This window comes from Aulonocara stuartgranti (assembly GCF_965226115.1).
Source record: "Aulonocara stuartgranti genome assembly, chromosome: 11".
Classification (NCBI taxonomy): domain Eukaryota; kingdom Metazoa; phylum Chordata; class Actinopteri; order Cichliformes; family Cichlidae; genus Aulonocara; species Aulonocara stuartgranti.
The window spans coordinates 25,572,482-25,593,771 of NC_138947.1; the positions used below are offsets into that span (position 1 = coordinate 25,572,482).

The window sequence follows — 21,290 nt, forward strand, 5'->3', positions numbered from 1 at the left end:
CTCTGCCATCTATAATCCAGTTTTGAGATCCCTTCCCAGACGCCTTAACGCCCACTCACATCCTGGGCCATCTGACCTCAGGAATTCGCATGATAAGGTGGGGCCAGGTTTCACAATGAACACACCCGAAACTCTGGCTGATTGGGACCCACGCCTAGTTTCCCACCTTGGCTCAGGCGATTAGAGGATCATCAGGGGGTCCTTTTGTCCCTCTGTGGGGGGTCACTCCCACTAGGTTTATATCTGGGACTCTCCACCATTTGACCTTAGAACTGAAGAAGCTTCTCGGATGAGAGGTGAAACGTCTTCAAGCAACTTAAAGAAGTCCAGACGCTTTTCTTTGCAAGCTCCTTTGACTACGATGACCTGGATGACTGAGAACCTTCACAGGTTCATATGTTTAGAGTTGCAGCATTTGGGGGGGGGGAGTCATATGAGAAACATAAAAGGTTGGAAGTATAGAACATGGAGCAAATATTTATATTTTTATGGCAGAATTCATGAAGCGTGTGGTATGCATATACCGAGGAAAGGATAATGGGAGCTATGGTGATCGTAACAGTGTGTGAGAAAGTGCACACGCTCTTTAAGACTGTGCTTTTACTTTGAAAGGACTTGAGCAGCGGAGTGACTCCCGGAAGTTTTTGTTTTTCTCACCTGTCAGTTCGGTCGAGACACGGCACCAGTGCCGAGCCTTGTCTCTTTGTTTTCTCCTTGAACCAGCTCTTGTTTTTTCCAAATTAAATGACAGTCCTATGTGGTCAGTCGATACCTAACTGAGGACAGCGTTTAACACGGTAACTGAAAGTCGAGAATAAAAAATAATCGTATCCTTTTTCTGCACCTAGCCAGAAGACGTTAGCCAAGCATAGCTAGCCGTTATCATCATAATAGATCAATCATTTTGATGCGCGGAGCTGTCGATATGTATTTATGTTTCTCTAAAGACCGTTGCTTAATTGTTGTGTTATTCTTATTGTTGGCTGTTTCACAACCGGACGTCAGGGTTGTTTGGTGTTTGTCAGCACTGTTCGCGGAAGCTAACGGCGTAACGTTAGCTTTGTATACACGCGAAATTCATTGATTGTTTTCAGAACGATTATAGATGTTTTCTGCTGTCGCTTTGTGTGGAAGATTGTGTTTTTTCAGCTGAGATAAGATTTTTAGCTGTTAGCTTTCCTGTTTTAAGTGGAGAAGTCTTAACGGAATTACGTCGCTCTTCTTGCCTTGTTTTGGATTCACGTCCACTTTCGTTTTTAAGTACTTGTTGTGGGTCGCTTTCGCTTTCATGCCGACTGTCGTCAAAGTCAGCAGTTTTCCTTTTTCTCTCTATTTCTCCGTTTCTATTCATCTCCGCGGGTCTATCAACCTATTCGGTAACTCTGCTTAAACTTATTTTTCTAAAGGCTTAGGCCTTTAGTGATAAAAACTTGGCTCCTGTGTGTTTGCTGCATCATTGCATGCTGACATCATCAAGAAGCTGCACCGTCTCTGAAACCGAGCTACTCCGAGCAGAAATTATCCAGGAGGGTGTGGGGGAAATGTCAAGTAGCTTTACTGAAACACTCATATCGTTCCTGGAAGTCAGCTCTGCTGGCACTTCCTTTAACAAAGGCATTCAAGTCAGTGTGAGATATTTCTTTGTAAATGTGCAGAGTTAAAGTTTCTTTTTGATAAATTCTTTTTCAGCCTCTCATTCAAAGCCATAGGCCAGAAACTTAGTGTACACAATGTTATGTACATGTTATGGAAATCACACATTGCAAATTGCCTTTTTTGGGGGGTAGATCTTTTGTAGACTATTACAGATCTGACTCCTTTATTGTTCAGTGTTGGTAATTGAAGAGGACCTACCTTCCAAGTACATTCATCCCTGGTGTTAAATCAAAATCATGTAATTCCAGTGTCAAGTGCCCAAGGGTAATAGGAAGCACCAGCACAAAATTGCATGCAATATGTGAACAAACTGATTTTGCATGCTAAAAACCTCTCGTTGTCTTTAGGGCTTTTCTGATGTCAACCTCTGGCGGGGCTTTCTTCTTTTGTGAAACTGTGGTTTAAAAAGACCATTGACTGTTAGGAGAATTCTACCTACAGACATTAAATGCCTTATGAATGAATAGAACAAGTTGACAGTGTAGACTGTTTGTTGGATAATATAGAAAATATTTATTTCTTAATATGATAATAAATCTAATATAGTTTGACTTTGTTTTTCTTCACACAAATATAGGATATTTAAAGAAGTTCTTCATGTATCCCCCAGGTCTTCTATCTGCCTCAGAATATGGCCTGTGTAGGTATGGATTCCCCAGCAGTGGATGATGACATTTGCATCCTTAAACATGAGACAGCCTACACCACTGCTGCTGAGAGTCCTGTGTCGGTGTGTGCCGGTGACGAATCGGTCGCCTCCCACTTTGCCCTGGTCACGGCATACGAGGACATCAAAAAGAGGCTGAGAGAGACAGAGCGAGACAATGCCCTGCTGAAGAAGAGAGTGAAGCAGCTTGAAGACAAGGTATAGATGGAAGAATAGAGTAGGAAAGAGTAGGAGGATGGCACAACAAAGGGAAGATGGGGATAGAAAAGAGAGAGAGAGACAAAATTTAAGAACATAGAGCTTATCATGCTGTCTAAACAACCAGAGAGCAATGTTTACAAAGGGTGACCTATGAACAAAGATGAATGATTTTTCTATTGTGCACGACTTCAGAATGATGGACAAACACAAAATACTAATATCTCACTGCAAAAAAAAAGAAAAAAAGAAAAATAACCTCTTGGAGTGTATGCATGTCAGCATCATTAATATTGTTTGTCTGTTGTCAAAACAGAAAAAACCCAACAATGAGAAATAAATGTGCTCTGTTTAAAAAAGAAAGGCGGTCTGGAGAAGTATGTCTTTGGCAAACACTGTGCTCATATTCAGCAGAGAAGAATGCTCTTGAAATTGGAATTAAGAACAAAGGATCCAGTAAACGGATATAGTGAGAGAGTGAGTTATTTGAACAGCAAAGGTCTTAATACCGATTGCAGACCGAAGCGAAAGTTGGGCACAACATGTGGGCAGAGCACGAGCTTGTTTGTTTAAAATCTGTCAGTTTTAGTTTTATGTGCTGCAGCACTTGGTCCATCAAGATAGGATGTGGTGGGAGGAAAGTGACTTCCTACCGCAACATTTTAAATTGAACATTTTTTTTCTCCTCTACTTTCTTCTCTGTTATTTCTTCTTTCACCACTGTAGCTTTTCAGGCCAGATGCTCATTCATCAGAGGGGCCCCAGTACGTGAACAAGGCCTTCAGTGCTTACCGAGGTATCTATATAGAGAAGGAGGACCTGCAGATGGAGCTTAACAAACTGGTGCGTTTTACTGATTAATCTGAACATCTCATAAACTAACAGTGCAGCCAAGCTTAAAGGCTTAATGTCTTCCAAACCTGACAGTAGCTTATTTTCAAGTATAAGGATAATAAAGAGAGTTTGGTTTTTTTGCCCACCTGGGACTGCAAAAGTAAGAGTTTGAAACATTGTTTTAAATACACTGACTCTACCTTCATGCTCTTTGGCTCACTGTCTGTTTTGTTTTTTTGTTTTTTTTCCTCTGTCAGAAAAGGGAGACGAGTGAGAGAGAAAGGATTCTGATGGAGCAGCTTCACACCAAAGAGGTGGAGCTGCTTCAGCTGAGGACAGAAATGGACACCAGCCAAGGTACAGGTAGAGTACACAGGCCTGCTGTCTCTGAACTGTTCAGTGGAAATGGTTCTGTCCTCTGATGAAACAGATAGTGGACATTTAGAGCACATGAGATTTGGATGAAATACAAGGAAAAGAATCCTGTTCCTGAATTTTAATCATATTAAATTCAAGGACTGAAATTGTTTGATAATTAGCTATGTCGGACAATCGAAGTAATAATCTACTCTTTAAAATATCTCCATCCATCCATTTTCATGAGTTAAACCATGGTAGCAGTAGAGTATTTGAGCTAGTTCAGACGTCCCTCTCTCCCACATGTTTTCAGACCATAGAAGCTATATAATGTCTTCTATGAGCTCTTGGTCTACCTTGGGATCACCTACTAGTTGGGTGTGCCCATTATACCTCGAAGCGACAACCTGATGAGAAGTTTGAAAAATCTCAGCTGGCACCTGTTTGGAGTAGAGTTGCAGATACTCCAGTCTGTTCTCGATCTGGATGTCCCACCTGCTTAACCAGCCACCCTTCAGAGGAAAGTAACTTCTCTTATTCTGTAACGGAAGCTTGCGGCCATTAGAGCGCGTTAACAGTCATTCATATTCCAGCATCCCCTGCATTACATCTGACACAGCACCAGCCCTTCTGTCAATCCATTTTATGCTCAGTCATGAACATGGCACGGTTCTCAGATTCTTTACTCAAACACCAGTTGTTTTGGTAGCCTCTTATCCTACCCACTTCACACTGAAAACCATTGCAGGCAATGTCGAAGGTCTGACGAAACCAGCAAAATCGTATCATTTTCAAATAATGAGAACTAATTGTAATATCCCAAAGGGTACACTTACATCCTCCTAAAGCTGAGAGGAACCCTTGACATCCAGAATGTGATTAGTAACAGAGTAACAATTACATTTATTTCAACACTTTTATCTAATACAGTACTAGAAGAATAAATAGTGTCATATAGTCAGTAGGGGAAAAAATCCAGCAACCTGATTTATATGATATGATAACATTTTTATGTTGCAATACTCTTAAGTACATTTGGTTTTTTTGTGGTTATATATAACATATATGTTGATTCAAGTACAATTTAAATACAGGACAGGCTCGAGTATTTTGACTCATGTGCCATTCTCCTTTACTTCCATACTACCTATGATTTTCTATGAAAATGTAAATGTAAAATGTTGCTCTATGATTAAACTGATGTTAAAATATTTGGTTGCTAAAAGTGTAAAAGTCAGTGTCTTTAATTAATTATGCCTTTTGTACCATTTGTAACACAAATTCCATCTGTTTTTCTGCGTGCTTGTCCACAGTGATGAAGAGCCTGAACAGCTCTCAGGACTCCTGGCAGGTGGAAAGGATCAACACTGAGCTAAAGATCCACAAACTGCAGGAAGAGCTGGAGAGGGTGACACTGGAGAACAATCGGCTACTAGAGAGAAGTGCGGTGAGTGAAACAGGGAAGAAGGAGTTTCAGAGAACAGGATAGAGGGGGCGCTTGAGATGAGAGACGCTCTTGTCGCATAACAAAAGGAGGAGAAATCGGTAGAGGTGTTAGGGCAGAGAGAGACAGGGTGACACTGGGAAACACAGTAGTGAAGACAAAGCCAGGGTGGGTATGCTACATCTTTAACAGTTGGGAGATGAACTCTTAAAAGACAGACGGACATAAGTGTGAGTTGTTGTGGAGTGGAGGATGCAGATTTGTTTGGTTTTTTTGGGGGGGAGGGTTGTCCGAAACAACCAAGAGACTGCACCTCCACTCTCTGTTTTGCATAACTTAACTCTGTTTTAGGGGGAGCCGCATGGCCTTAACGGACCAGACTTGGACCAGACCTGTGATGCAAAGTATAATGCAAGGTATAGTGTTTTATGAATATCATTAAAAAGTGCCCAACCATAATTTCTGTAACCTGTAGTTACGAAGCAACTGTAAATAGATGGGAAGTCTTGCCTAAAGCACAGTCTTAAGCAAAAAAATCAGTTTTAAATGATCCGCCCTGATGAAACTACAGAGAATCAGGTAGGAACACTGTTTACACGAAACTACAGAATATACTGTTTTTATGTCTTTGCTTTGAAAGCTAAAGCTTGTGAATGCAGTGCTCTGTATGGCCACAGTTTCAATTGTACTTGTCCTGTTTGGCCACTAGAGGAGGGTGCAGCGTTATGAATCTGCTCATCATAGACTGCATGCATGTCTGCAGCATGATGTGGAGGTAACCTCAAAAGTATATGAAGAGCTAGACCCTAAACTTGGGTGCTCAACACAAGTCAAATTTAAGTCCAGAATTTTGACATGCATAACGTCTGTATGGAATTTATTTATTAACATTTATTAAGAAAGAAAATGTTATAATTTGTCTACCTTTTTAATTATTTTAAGCACCACAAAAACCTAGTTTTTCCACCATAGGCTTTCTGTTCATGTTTTTTGCTGTGTGAGGCAGGTGTTAGGACTCAAAACAAGTGCTGATACATTTTGCATCTTTATAAGAGTGTTTTGTAGGTGTTGCCATCCTTAAATACATCACTGTTTTTATTTATTTTGTCTTCTTGTTTGTAATACAGATAATGTTATTGGCTGATTAAGCATCAAATCAACCAGTACTTGTTGTTGTTTTTCCTCTTAAGTATTGTCTGACTGTAGTCACTGATATTAATTGTGTCAGCAAAGAAGCACATGATCACCTTGGTATGTCTATAATTTATTTAATAGATTAATCTTATATGTACATTTAATCCACTAATTTTTGACTAAAATTGACATAATGGGTGGCATTTTGGCATTGTGAAATTTCAGTGAACAGGTGAATTTGACTTCAGAATAAGATTGTTCTAAAATATTTCCTTTTCCTGAGCGTACTCTATAGCTGCTCATGATATTTACCACAAGATCCTGTCTGACAGTTGGGTGTTTCTAACACCAGCTTTGAGGAAACTTGCATTTAAGTGAAATGCTTTGTTTATTGTGTAGGGAGAAGAGCATGCAGCAGACATACAAAGCTCTGTGTTCTGAGGTCGGCCGTCTCCATTCAGAGCTGAAGCACCAAACAGGCCTGATTAGGAAACTCAGGCCACTGATCAGTGAGACGCGACAAGGTGAGGCACATCTGCAGAAATGTGAGTGAGCTCAGGATTGCGCCACAGTTGGTGTCTGAATACAAATCATCCCATGCTTAATGTTTGTTTTAGTGCGTGTGATAATCAACTGTGCTCCACTGTGTCCTTTTCACACCACCTCAGCTCCTGTACAGTGAGGAGTCTCCTTTATAGCATTAATGCATTGTTGTGTAGGTCGCCACCTAAATGAACCTCCTAAAAGCAACCATACAAAATGTATTCAGTCTCTTCATGTCTTTACCCTAAAAATAATTGACATTTATATCATTCCCTTTAGGAACCAGGTAATATTTTTGTTTGTTTTATTTGACATTTTCTTGAATGTTTATCCTGTTCTTATCATATTTCATTTTTTCCCAATATTTATATATTTTATTTAATCTTTTACATTTGATCTGCTTTACATCTGATTTAACCTCAGTGTGTTTTTCATTCTTTTCCCCATGCCATTATATTAGCAAAGCAGAGTCCACCTCCCATAGAGGGCTCTTAAAAAGAAAAACTCAAACCCTACGTTGTTGTTGTTGTTGTACGTCACATCTGCACACACATGCAGTTCTTACCCAAGCCCCTGAAAAAAGCTTGCAACTTATTAAAGAAGTGAGGACAAATGATGAAAGATTAAGAAAACAAATTGCAACAATTGTATGTAGATGTAACTACAGAGTAAATTAATAGAGAGACAAACACATTTAGCTGATCTAACACTGTTAATGAGTACTTGAAGTAATTACAACAGGGAAACTAATGAACTGCTTCTGTTCAGTAACGGGAGTGTTTTTTCCCCCTCCCAAGAAGTTTTCTCCTCCTGCTTCTTTTTGCAGTTTGTATAAGAGTGTGATAAGACTGTGGATATTATCAAAGTCCTCCAACACTTTGATAAAGGACATCATGAAATGGTCTATCCTTCCATTCCCCTCCCTCTGTGATGATGTATGCTACCCTAGGAGGGATTACCTCTGTTGTCGATTCCCTCGGAGTGTCAGAAGAGGAGACCAGGAGGTGAAAATTAGAACGAAATATGGCAAGAAAATAAATCTTGCCCTATTTATTCCACTGAATAAGAGGGTAATCCTGTAACTTAGATGAAGCAGATGGAGTGAAATGAGGAAAGCAGGAGCGGCAAAAGAAATGGAGCGGGGCAGAGGGAGGAGGGGGGTGTGCTATGTATTTATTCAGTCATACTGTGTATCTGTATTCTTCTAATGTTCCTCCTTTGGAATCACTTTTATTCAAATCCTAGACTCAGGAGACCATCTCATGGAAGCATAGCAGGGAGGGATGGATGGATAGATGTGTGGATGGAGAGAGGTATGGAAAAAAAAAAAGCAGGAGCAGATACTCTCATTTAAACTTTATTATTCGCTCAAGATGATGATTTGAAAGCAAAGCAATGATGTGTCTGTGTGAGATTAGGACATGTGATTTGTGTAAGGATATGCTTTGTATGAAATGAAAGAAAATGTGTTTGTGCGTTCAGGTCTGATTAGGTTTTGTTCTCGAGGACAAAATCTAATTATTGCTTTTGTTATTTACTGATTCCCAAGCGGTGACTTTTACATGGTGCAAAGGTTTCATTGTGGAACTCGCCGCCCGCTGCACAGGGTGCGATTTTTACTCCGGTTCTGTTTTTACACTGAGGTCTATTATACAGTTAGAGATCAGAGCTTAGATTTTTTTTGTTTAACCGCTTTAGAAACCAAAGTTTAATCCACTTGTTAAAAAAAAGAAAAGAAATACAGAGTTGTTATCTCAGTGCTAAATAAAAAAAGAAAAGAAAAAAAGACGTGTTTAGCTGGGTGAGGAAAGAGCATTTCATTTGTGCTGCCGACATCATTTAGTTAAAATGACAGAAAACACGCTATTTTTATTTGCTAGAGAAATTCATTAAAACAAACACCTTTACTGTCTAGTAAAACACTGCTAATAAGTGCAATAAAATTATTATTCTTTTTAAAGTTTCCAGATTTACTAAAAAAAACCATCTTGGAGTCGTGCAGGGTTTTGCAAAGTTATAGCATTCAGCCAAAAATCACCACTTAAGATCTGTCAGATTGATCAATCTTTATTTAATATTTCCAACGTCATGAAAGGCTCACCATTCTAAATATTAAGAACCATTGGTCTAAGTGACATGTAAACATGTCTAACGTGAAGGCAGGCAGCATTTGTTTATTCGTTATGTAAGGCTTTCAGTACTTGGCAGTGATGACTGAAAGCTAGTAGTGTCACTAAATCAACAGTGAAATTTGTCACTGAAGTATCACCAAAATGATAGAAAAGGTAATTGAACAATTGCCTCTAATATTTGTGCTTGTTTTACGGACATTGCCACAGTCCATGCAGTGATTGTCTGTGCAGGTCTCACTAGAAAAATGCAGTTTTGTGCAACCACATCTAACATTTGATTATCTTTTACCCTCGTTTTTCCTCATCCTTTTTTTTTTCTTGCACTCACCCTCCTCTCTTCCTGCAGCTGCCTCAACAGTTCCCGTCCAGTGTCTGGACGACGTGGAAAAGAACAACCACCCCCCAGTTCCTCGGCCATCAGTGCCTCGTCCCCCCAGTGCCCCCCCACTGCCCTCATGCTCTGGCCGCCCCTGCCCCCCCACCGGCTGTCCGTCAGGCACCCTGCTGCCAGATAGTCTGAGGGAGGACTGCTGGTACAACGGCCCATGGCCCCCCCAGAGTTGTTCGGGAGAGGGTCTGGTTGGGAGCGACGCCTGCTCCGTTGTACTTCCCCCGCCTCCCCTGAACCAGGCCTCTCTGGATGACAGTTCACGATCCTTCCCCAGTCCCCCAAAACCCAGTGACGCCATGTTCTGGGAGGGACACTCCGCTGCGTCCAACTCCTCGTCCTCAATGGGTAACTGCAGCCCCAGGAGCCCTCCCCATACAGATTGGGCCAAGCCTTATTAAGTTACAGTGGGAGAACAGATGATTAATAATTTATTGGAAGATAAATAAATGTTAGAAATTTGATGGAACATAAACAAATGGAACAATGAATAAACTCTCCAACCCTGCCACATAGCTACCACCTTACCTGCCTTAATGTGATAAGACCACTTTTGTGGGGCGGATGAGACTGGACCTCCTGGTTGTGGGAACTAAACGAGGCCAGATGAGGCCTTTTTCTTTTTTTTCTGAGGTAAAGACTTTAAACTCATTAATCTGCCATCTCTGCTCACCGCATCGGTGAACATTTCTGACTTTGCAGAGAAAAAGTTGATGAGAAATCCTCAACAGAATAGTTTGTCCATGTTTGTGTCCTTGTATGCGCATGCATAACTGTGTGCAAGTATGCATACAAGCAGTTTAATTTGTGTGTGAGCACATGCACGTGCGTGCATGTGTGTGTGTATATTCACATCCAACAGTGTGCCTGTATCTGTATCTCATCATAGGGCCTCTTCCACCATAAACTGTGGCTGTTGATCACTGGAGCCACAGCATAGTGCTAGAATTTGTATAACTGTACTTCCTCCAATGCAAGTCTTTTTACATTTGATCACTGTAAATTACAGAGGGTATGTAGTTCCATGTTTGTCTAATGGTCATGTGAAGGAGATGTGTTGGTAGGAGGAGTTGATGTGTTTGTTTTTGTACGGTGAAGACAGACATACATACACTGACTGTAGGATAATTACAGGTTTTGGCTCCAAATTTGAAATGCTAATTAAGTTTTCTTTTTACTGAGGTGGATTAATATCAAAGTAAAGAGAGAGAAGGCAGAGAAGGTTCAATGATTTCTCATAACCTTCACAACTCAAGTCTGTCTGGTATCTGACAACACCATCTATTGTGTTGCTTTCTTTTTTCACCTCTGAAGTGACATGTAGATGTAAGGCTGTGAATTGCTGGTTTCTTAGCACGGCATTTATTTTGAAGGACTCGCAGAATGCACCGCATACACTTGGCACATCATTTTGAACATTAGAAAATGTGAACTATGCACTGTGCTGATTGTTAATCCTGCTGTTTAGGACTGAGGGTAGTCTCTCTCTGGTCTCCCAGTAGTGAAAAAGTATAAACTAAGGGCACTGAAGAATCTTAGACCAAATAAACAGAAGAAACTGAAAGAAATGTGCATATCTGTATAAATGTATATGGTGGGCTTCAGTACTCTGCCAAACATGGTTATACACTCCAAAACTTAGCTTTTGCTTTTTCTCCCCCAAGATGCCTGATATGTCTAAGAGCTACCTGTGCTGGGGGCAACACAATAATGTAATAACCTGATTAAATATGAGATGTGACTTAACAAATAGGTGCACAAAGCACAAAGGCCCATGGGTAAGTTTCTTTGTTTTAGTTTTTTCTTATCTGTATCATGATTGTGGTCTTTTGTTCTTAATTTCTAAGAAATGTTATTTTACAGCAGTAGTTTCATACTTCTGTAAACAATTTGCAAACCAAAATGCAATGTACAGTAGATATGGATTATATTTTAGATTTACTGCACTTCCGGCTGTTTGTAAATATGATCGAATAAATGAATGAAAGGAATCAACACCGTGAGGTTGCGCTGTTTTCACTTCAAGCATGATGTTATGTGGTTTGTTAAAACTGAACACTGAACACAAAGCCACGATGATTAAATCATTTTTTTAAAGCTAAATATCTGCAAAGGGGACAGCAAGCCCTTCTCTGTACCACAAAGCCTAAATGATGAATTGAAACATCCATGTTAAAAAAAAAAAAGAAAAAAAAAAGTTGTTTTTCCTAAATTATCTTAAATTTTAAATCCTGTTTCACAATTTCAAACAAAATTTTAGTTTCTAGAAACAAAATTTGTAGAGGGGGAAAATTGTTTAAAAAAAAATTATAGAAAATTTTACACTATCAACCTTAATCCCAGGCTATTGTCATGTTAAACATGCTAATGTTTGTAATGATCTAATTTTATAATTTGTAATTTTGTAGCTTATTATTTAAAGCAGTAGTAATATAGGACCTCTATAGCAACTCTTTCCATCGGTGCCATTAGTACATAAGCAGTTGTAGATTATATACAATACATACTTATGCTGGTTGCTAATGGTAAATTGGTTCTTATTATAACCATAACAAAAAAATTATTAATGCAAAAAAAGTATGCATTTAGCTCAATTTAGCCACTGGAGGTAAAAGTCCTGAACATGTAAAAGAACAAACTGAGTCAGCTGTAGCTTTTTTTCTTTTTACAATTTTTATAGTTCTGTTGATCCTGCTTTCGAATACACTAAATAAACAGAAAGGAAATTTTCACCGTGCGACTCTTTAGTCCCACTGCTGAAAAATGCAAACCATCATAAAAAACACATCTTTTAAGTCTGATGGAGTTAAACAGATATTAAACCTTTATTCAGAAACATTTCATGTTGACTGCCCTTAAAATTTTCTAATATTTGCAACAATCACATGATCACACAGGGTTTTATTATTACCTCCAAGTTATAGTGTACAAATCTCCATCTCTGATTTCCATTACTTTTTTTTCTCTTCTTTTTTAAAATCAATTCCTTTGTAAGTTATTACACAACAACTTCTGCAGGTGAATTTCAAAGCTGTGGGTCCAGCCAAAGGCAACTGAGCAGATTCGTCACTCGTGCCGTCACTGCAGGAGCAATAGACACATGTTCAAGTGGTTCAACAGGTGCAAAGCATCCCTCAGTTTACAGCTGCGCACCATGTGCTGCCCTGCACTGAAACTCTTCCAGGTGGCTGCTATATCACAGTACAATCACATATTTGTGACATTCTGATCACTCTTTATGATCCAAATAATTTCACTCACCTTTCACGCATAAGCATGTAGCTTTACAAGAAATACAACCACTTGTCCATAGCACTGCCACGTAATCCTGCAGTTCTGGGCAGAGTGTAAGTCTGTGTACACTTTAAAAATAAAGCTTGTTGTGTTGTTATTTTACATGCTAGTCGGAAGTTTTTGTTTCATGTTCTTGGCTGGAATCCCCGTCCTCTCAAATTCCAGCTTCTCTCGAATGTACTCCTGCTTGCACTCTTCAAAAAACGCGGGGTCCTGGTAGCTGGTGGAACACAAAAGGTAGACCTTCATCACTCTGATAGGTTTTGAGATTACTAAGACTTTACAGGCGGCAATTCAGAGAGTCAACAGGAGTGGGAGAGAGTAGGCAAGCGTGTGTAAAAGCTACTGGCGTGATTCTGTTATAACACATGGGGAGCCACCTTTCTATATGAGTGTTGTCGCACAATACTCACTGTCGTGTCAGACATTCCTTCAGGGCTGCGTTCTCCCCTCGACACTTAAACACCATGAAGAAACCAGACTCTTTACAGCAGTGGCTGAAGGCTGGAGGGAGGGAGAGAGAGGAGTGTAGAAGTCAGAAAGGACAAATCAACAACAAAAGAAAAAGAAAAAGGGAAACTGGCTCAATGCGTACAGTAACCTCAAAGCAAAAATCACAATTAAGAGCCTACCTTTTTTTACCGCAAACAAGAAAACGAATAGCTACGAGCAAACCGAGACGGGCCCCATCTCCACGAGAAGGAACCCAGTCGGAAGTCACCCTGCCAAGCCTCTTATCAAACCGAAACCCATGTTTCCTTGTTCATATGAGGACTGAACTTAACCGTACTATCCACAGAGTGGTTATATCTGTGGTCGCACTGCTCCCACATTAGTCCTGTAACAGTCATCCCACCATCCTCAAATATACACACGTCTATGCCCCCAAGAATTAAATATAGGTAATGCTACACTGAACACGGTGCCCAGTGAGGCCTGGAGATAGACGAGGTTATTTACAATAACTGAACAAGTAAGTGGAGCTTTTCCAGAAATCAGACTAGATATTATCAGAAATGTTAAACTTAAGAATTGCTGCTAATGGTTGCAGTTTTACTAGATATGTTCAACCTTTGCTGCCTTCCTTCTTCTCTGGCCAACATCAATTGCTGGTGCCTGTGCCCGGAAAATAAAACTGGAGCCCAAAACGAGAAGCCCTTCTTCTATAAAGATGCAACAGTGACTTCATGCCCCTGTTAGTGGTATTTTCCACATTAAAGGCACTGAACAAGGTGTCGACGAGTGAGTCTTCACCTTGTTAGCAAGCTCTTTCTCGAGGCTTTAATTAAAACCGCTGCCCCTGTGTCCCCTTCAAACAGCTGACATCGTAATTACCTTCATCTGCGGCATCAGTATGGTTATCACACACTCTTTCACGAGGATGCAGACTAACTGCAAAACCAATTTAGAGAAGCAGAACTGTGCGACTAATCTAATCAAAGAGCGCCTCATCCCTGTCCCACGGCACTAATAGAGGCTGCGTTTCTGATCGCACATGAATAGTTAGGATAAGGAGACGAATCTACGAGACTGGTTTCATGCGAAAAGAGGCCCTTCTGAAGAAAAGTGTGATGCCACCTTCGCTTTGAGGTCGTTCGGTTTGCCATTTTTACCGACGCAGAAGTGGCAGTTAGTGGAAAGCAGAAGCATGAGGCTTGAACATTTCGGGAGATTTGGTACTTTAGAGGAAGATGTGGTGTAAAAAGACCTTATACATAATTAGTTATGGTAGAAAATAAATGTTAGGATCTTGAGCAGGATTTATTCATTTCTAACCGACAAACTGAAAAATCCATTCATTCATTCATTCTTGTTTCCCCACCTTTTGTCCACATTTTTGATTTTGTGATCCGGACCTTAAATTTAAGGAATTCAATTAGCAGCCAATCACTTTTCTGCAAAAACACAACAGTAATCAAAATGAACGTGTGGGGGTTGTTCAAAAACTTAAGACTCTGAAAGGCATGTGAGTCCTGACACGAATCATCAGCGTAGTAGGAAAACTCATCAGGTGAAACTACAAAAGGAGTTCTGTACAGGTCAGTGCTACATATCTGCGTGAACAACAAAGCCTACAATACACAACTGTGGGGTGTGCACAGGCATATATGCAGATACCAATAACACAGGAAAACATACTTGTAGATTGTGTTGGTTCTTTTTTTTTTGGCACTGTCTTTGTAAAACACAATCACAGACGCACACACACACACAGGAGCCCAGTAGTGCAGACACAAACAGACAGAATAGATGATTGAGGGCGGAGGATGAAGGTGTGAAAATGAGTGGGACGAGAAACTTGTAATGTGAGGGGGGTTTCCACTACCCACAGCCCAGCCATGTATGTCCCATCACCTCTGTCTGCCTCCTCGTGTGAGCAGTACACCCTAGCTCATAGAAGCTGTCATCAGATTTCTAAAAACCACATAAAACCGTGACTGTCGGGCTGATGTGTTGCTGCAGTAAACGGGGCACACTGGAGCAGAGGTGTAGCCAAGTGCGTGCGTGCGTCTGTGTAGATAAAGAGGCAACTGCTGTAATGCCAATTAGCCTGCTACTCAATACCGGAAAGAAGAAGAAGTAGAAGGGTCTGATTCAAGAAGGTCAAGAGTAAAGTAAATTCCTGAGGAAGGAAAGATGCAATGTTGCAATATGACACAAAAATGGGGGCAGCAACATGCAGCGCCACATGCAGTCCCCATTTTGAAGAACAACGTTTTAATAACGCTTTAAGTTTATGCTTCCATTCCTGAAGCCTCTCTTAGACTCTTCTATCAGTCTGATGGCGTCTAATTATTTTGCTGTCATGTTTCAATGAGCTCCCCAAGGCCTGAAATATAAAGCAACATACCCCTCTCATCTGGCTTTACTTAACATAAGCAACAAGGCTAAGTGGTCACGCAAAGGTGATTATTCTCCAAAAGTTGATTCTGTTCATTGGGACGGAGCGTTTTCAGTGCGAGAAACGTTTCGTCACTCATCCAAGTGACTTCTTCAGTCTCAGCTGACTGCAGGTTTCCCCAATCTTATAAACAGTACATTTGCATAATGACTGAAACCAGCCCACTGAAGGAACAATGCGCTAGGAAGTCAGCGAAACGTTTCTCCCACTGAAGCCAAGGCAAGTTTATTTATATAGCACAATTCAACAACAAGGTGATTCAAAGTGCTCTACAGAGACATTAAAGAACAAAAACAAATAAAAAGCATGATATAAAATTGATTAAAGAAAAACCAAAAAAAAAAAAAAACGCTAAATCCAGATGAACAGAATAAACTTTTGGAGATTTACTTAGCTGGATGATTGAGCATCCATCAAGACGAAGGTGATTATTGATATTAAGTCAGGGAGGAAAGCCAGGGTTTAACAACGAGCGCATTCACACTAAAGGTGTGGCGCTGACAGCATCTGACCAATAAAAATGGAGAGCCTGACTAGCAGGTGAATAGCTGACTTGTGGGTGTAGAAGAATTTTGACCCACTCTTCTTTGGAGAAATTTGAATTGAACTTAAGAGCCTTTAAGATTTGTTAGAGAGCACAATTCATGACTCCATCAATCGCAGTAACTCATCCAGGTGCTAAAACAGCAGCAGGCGCAGACCATGTTCGATGGCTGGTACTTTTTATGAAACGATGTGTTCATTTTTACACCAAATATAACAGGGCTCAAAAAATTAAAAGTTTAATTATGTTTCGCACAGGGCCAGGTAGGTTTGGATAGATTCCCTAACCATGTTACCACGGTGATGCACCCAAGTAAGGAATGATCGCCTTCATAAAACAGAAAACCCAATGTTAACCTTGAAGTTACTTGAACCAGCCCAAATCATGCTTCATACAGATCAATTCTGTGTAAACAATGAAACACCAATGCCCCGGCATGTCTCCTGTGCATACTGCTGAGTTGCTAAGCTAACCACTGTATAACATGAACAGCATTAACTACAACATTTTACCTCACCCTCAGTGTCTGCAATGACATCAAGTCATTTCTCTAAAAGATTGATAGATTGACACCCCTGCTTTAATGTGAACACAAACTCATTTTACACGAGGGCCACATATAGCTCACTTTGATCTTAAGTGGACCGGACAGGTGAAACTCCCTTTTCTATCAGTGCAAAGAAACTACATATTTAAATGTTTTTCTACATGATAAAGAAAAGGCTGCTGTGACATGCTGTCAGCATGAGTCTTTGGACTTAAATTGTAGGAGGAGTTGGGCTTTCTTGTCAGGGGTCATTTTTTTTTGGGGGGGGGGGGGGGGGGACGCCAAAACAGTGGCCAACAGCGCTGTACGCAATGGCAGACTGGTGCCTTATTAGCAAGGAAATAAAGCAGAATGTAGAGACTTCTGATGGGAAACTAGTCTTGAAGCACACAGGGAGATAGAGCTGTGCAGGAAGTGCGATTTTATCGTGGTGGAAGCAAGACAGCAAAAGTAAGTGAGGATTCATTAAAGTGTTTCTTTAAACATAAAGCAGGATTTTGGTCTGTTTTGCTGCCGTTCAGCTGAATTTTGTTTGGAGAGTGATGAGACCTGCGGGTTCTGGAATCTGGGAGATGTTGGCTTTCAGCACCTGACGGCATGTCCATGTACATGTCGTCGGGTGAACGGGGGGATTCACCCTTTGGTTTTACATCTTTTTTCCGAATCTATTTACCTGCTGTTTAATCGTTTAATATTTTAGCTGTTTGGTGATTGTTGAAATTGTTTTGTAAGCTTTTAGCTGAGATTTTAACATTTCTGTGGATACCACACGGGTCTATATTAAAATAACAGATCTGGTGGCAAATCCCATTAAAGCAGATGCTCTCCTTCTTGCCTCTGTTACTGGGAGCATTGCGGTTTAAGAGGTTAATTGTTTATTGCCTATTACTTTGTGTAGTATGAATGGCCATAAGGGAGGTTTTTATCAGTATGAAAAGCTGTAAAACTTTTGAAAATACAGTTAAAAGTCCAAAATTCCTGCTTGTGCTTGATTGTGGTGAGCAGCAGATCAAACAAGTTAAGAATTATAAATGGCTTCAAGCGCACATTCAGGCCTGTGAAACCCAAGATCGTTGAAATGCAGCCAGATGCTGCTCACTTCACGTTTTCACTCATTTCTTCACTTTTTCCTGACATGCTTGCATTTAAATCCAGCTTCCCTGTGTCTCTGTGTACCTGGCCTGAACCACTACACTTGCTGTCTTCAGAACTTGCCCTCCTCCTTTCTTTCATTTAACGCTATGATCCCAATCTGCCTTTGCGTGTGACTGGCTGCATGGTTTGTCCAACAAAATAAAGTCTCTCTTGACATATAAAATTGTGTTGTGGGCCACATTTTTGACAACCCTGCATTAAAAGACAAATTAAGAACAGCAATGTTACACCCTTCCCTCTTTCCAAGTATTGTAAATTTGCCATTGGTGTGAATGTATCTCTCTGTGCTAACCATCTAAAAGACTGGTGACCTACACATGGTATAACTGGGCTCTCACGCAGGGACAGCTGGGATAGGCTCCAGCCTTAAAAAAAAAGAAGAAAAAACAGAAAAAGTTTGTTGACGTGATGGATGTACAGGACACTAAGCTAATTAGCCTGTCAATGGCATATACTCAAGTCAGTGGTCAGTTATCATTGTGTTTTGTTTTTTTTACTTTGGTTTTGATAGAACTTGAGATATTTTAGGTACCTATGATCACTGTGCAGCTGAATCACTGTAGTGTCACCATGAACCAGGATATACCCAGGGCCTGAAGATAAAGCAGCTACCAGTACATCCATTGGTTACAATACATTTCTATTTTTAACCTATACCTTTCCAACTGTGGCAAATCAAAAATAATTTAGAAAAAAAAAACAAAGTAGACAAGTTAGACTGAATTACTTCCATTTCCATCTTACTGCCAATTGTGAAATTAGGCAAATGTTGATGTTCGCCCTCGTTTTGTTGACTAGCATCACAGTGTTATAGTTAGCAACTTGAATTTTCAAACTTTTCTAGTCAATCCCAATCAAAGCTCTGGTACCCAAAGCTCTGGTACTTACTGAAGACCAAAGAAAAGTCTCTTTGAGGCACAGATTTAACCAAGATCTCTGCTTTTTTAAAACTAAAAGCTGTTTGACATAAGGCAGTGCACAAACACACGTTTTAATGATGGCTGCTTTCTATTTGGGTTCAGTTGTATGCTGGTTGACTCTAATGGCTTACTGGAACAATTAGGTGAACTGGCATATGTTTCTTGACTGTGACAGTTCAAAACGGCCTCCTTAAAAAGTGACCCTGCTGTGTAAAGTCGATTCCTGAGCGACACTTTAGTGTGGACAGGAGAAAATCCCACCTTCAACCTTGTCAGCACAGAGCTCCTTGGCTTTCTCCCTCATCTTCTTGGGGATCAGCACATCCTTCTCCACATGCCTCAGATGGGCTTCCTCTGACACGGCAGAGCAAAGCAAAGCAAATGTGAGTATCACAAGTAAGCATCACAATAAGCATCAACCGCATCAAGCCTACTGAATATGATTTCCCTTAATTATCATAGGTGTACGTGGGAGACATGCGTGCTTGTGCTCAACTGTCGTTAAACGCGGGTTACCGCACGCAGCTAAAGGCGAGGCATGTTTAGGACCATTAACTGAGACGCTGGGCACAGAAGTTCTCCTTTATGAGTAATTAACTCAGCATTTTCCTTTAGAGTGGCGACAGCCTCTTTAAGTGCATTTAGCTAACGTTATTATAGCGTCTCAGGTCCATTACAGTTCAATACAGCCAATAAAGAACGAGCTAACTCGGACAGCTTTGATTAAAAGTATGCCACGAAATACACGAAAAGCATTTGAGAGCATTACGGACTTTAATACCTGTATTTGTTGCCTCCATTGCGATGATGTTTCTTAAAACATTACCCCCACTGAATCAATGTGACCTAGCTCGCGAACGCTCAAAACACTTCCGCTGACGTAGTATGGTGGCCTGAAAAACTGCAATTCCCAGAGTCACTCTGGGCGGAGAAGCAGGAGGCTACAGGTGACCGAGTGATGCTTACTGGTTTAGCTCCACGCTCATTTCTGTGGAAGACTGAGGAAAAGGATTTCTTATGTTTTATCATATTAAAGAGACAGTCTCAGTTACAACCTTTATTATTAGAAATATCTCTTATTCACTAATGCGATTCAGGGAATACTAGTAATGCTAATAATATTAATTGTGATTAATTGTGATTGCACCAGCCACAGTAAGTTGCCGGTCTAGATGGGAGGTGGAATCAAAACCCTTAAACAAGAAGAAAACAGAACTATATACATTTATAGCTTCAAAACACTTATTTTTCTGTTTTATTTTCTTTCTTTTCGTTATAAATGATGAAACGAAAGCTTTTACGTTCTCTGTTTTTTCACAAATTGAAGTTATTGGGAGTGTGAAGCTCCATGTAAGTGCTCTTTGTAAACAACGGTGTGCAAGTTATATCATGCAGAAAAAACATTTATTTATGTAATGTGCTGGTTTTTAGGAATTAATCATATGATGATATTAAATGTCTACATTTTACAACTAATTACGTAATTAACATTTTGCACTGTAAAAATAAATTTCACTTTCTTTTAGACCCTAATGCGACCACAGATCATAAACATTAAAACTCCATAAGCCTGTCAAAAAGCCATATACAGTTATGGTAAAAATACAGTAAGTTTTTACATTTCTAAACATATTAAATATAATTCGGTCCTTAACAGGTCTTAAATGAGGTAAATGCAACCCCAAATGAACTACAACACGTAGCATATTACACTGTGTCATTATTTATTTAACAAAAATTGAAACAAAATTAAGATGCAGTCGCTTCTTTTTTCCTGTGAAACCCTTACTGCCTCCATGGAGGGTAATTAAATGCACTTCACTAACTGATCATAAACAAGTGCAAGCACCTCTTTTAACAGCAGTTTTGGCAGTTTTTTTCGCCAGGTGTGTTTTCACACATTAGAAAGGAGAAAAGATATCGGTAATGATTTTAGTAACAGTTACTGCTCATAAATCTGGGAAGGGTTATAAGGCTGTTTCTAATCATCTGTCCTTCACTCTGCAGTGAGAAAGATTACTCACAAGTGGAAAACACTATCTTCTCAGATATAGATGTCCCAGCAAATTCATCCCAAGATCACACAATGCAATGCTGAGAGAAACTGCAAAAAAACCCAAACCCCAAGAGCTATATCTCAGACTCTATAGTCCTCAGTCAGCATGCTAAATGTTAAAGTTCATGACAGCACAATTAAAAAAAGACTGAACAAGTGTGGTTTGTTTTGAAGGCTTGCCAGGAGAAAGCCTCTTCTCTCTAAAAATAACATGGCAGCGCAGTTTGGCTTTTCAAAATTGCATCTGAACAAACCACAACAATGGCCTTTGGACAGAAAAAGTGGAGTTGTTTGGCCGTAATGCACAGTACCATGTTTGGTGAAAACCAAATACAGCACAACAGCACTAACACCTCATACCAACTGTCAGCATGGTGGTGGAGGGTGATGATTTAAGCTTGTTTTGTAGTCACCCGGGCACCTTGCAGTCACTGAGTCAAGCAGGAACTCCTCTGCATACCAAAGTATACCAAAAACTCAAATCTGAGGTCATCTGCCTGACAGTGAAAACTTAGCCAA

At 40.2% G+C, this 21,290-nt stretch overlaps 2 protein-coding genes across 2 annotated transcripts; one reads left to right on the forward strand and one right to left on the reverse strand.

The window, feature by feature from the left end:
* Window positions 1-632: 632 nt before the first annotated feature.
* On the forward strand, window positions 633-11,348 carry azi2 (5-azacytidine induced 2). The gene is given in 10 exon segments (XM_082552493.1): window positions 633-797; window positions 2,267-2,521; window positions 3,248-3,364; window positions 3,613-3,718; window positions 5,026-5,159; window positions 5,508-5,572; window positions 6,690-6,814; window positions 9,312-9,403; window positions 9,406-9,438; window positions 9,440-11,348. Coding segments are annotated over 9 exon segments (1,221 nt in total). The 5' UTR covers window positions 633-797; window positions 2,267-2,287; the 3' UTR covers window positions 9,755-11,348.
* A 696-nt stretch (window positions 11,349-12,044) lies between these two features.
* Window positions 12,045-19,605, reverse strand: cmc1 (C-x(9)-C motif containing 1). The gene is made up of 4 exons (XM_082552626.1): window positions 19,497-19,605; window positions 18,977-19,069; window positions 13,061-13,151; window positions 12,045-12,867 (listed from the first exon to the last, which is right to left on the reverse strand). Exons 1-4 carry the CDS (start codon window positions 19,513-19,515, stop codon window positions 12,747-12,749), a joined length of 324 nt encoding a protein of 107 aa, XP_082408752.1. The 5' UTR covers window positions 19,516-19,605; the 3' UTR covers window positions 12,045-12,746.
* Between the last annotated feature and the right edge of the window lie 1,685 nt (window positions 19,606-21,290).

What these genes read in the sequence shown, in the direction of transcription:
- cmc1 (XM_082552626.1), bottom strand. An exon ending in CTGTGCTGACAAGGTTGAAG is followed by an intron (nt 13,152 to 18,976) that starts GTGGGATTTTCT and finishes CCCTCCCTCCAG; the next exon opens with CCTTCAGCCACTGCTGTAAA. An exon ending in AAGGAATGTCTGACACGACA is followed by an intron (nt 12,868 to 13,060) that starts GTGAGTATTGTG and finishes GTGTTCCACCAG; the next exon opens with CTACCAGGACCCCGCGTTTT.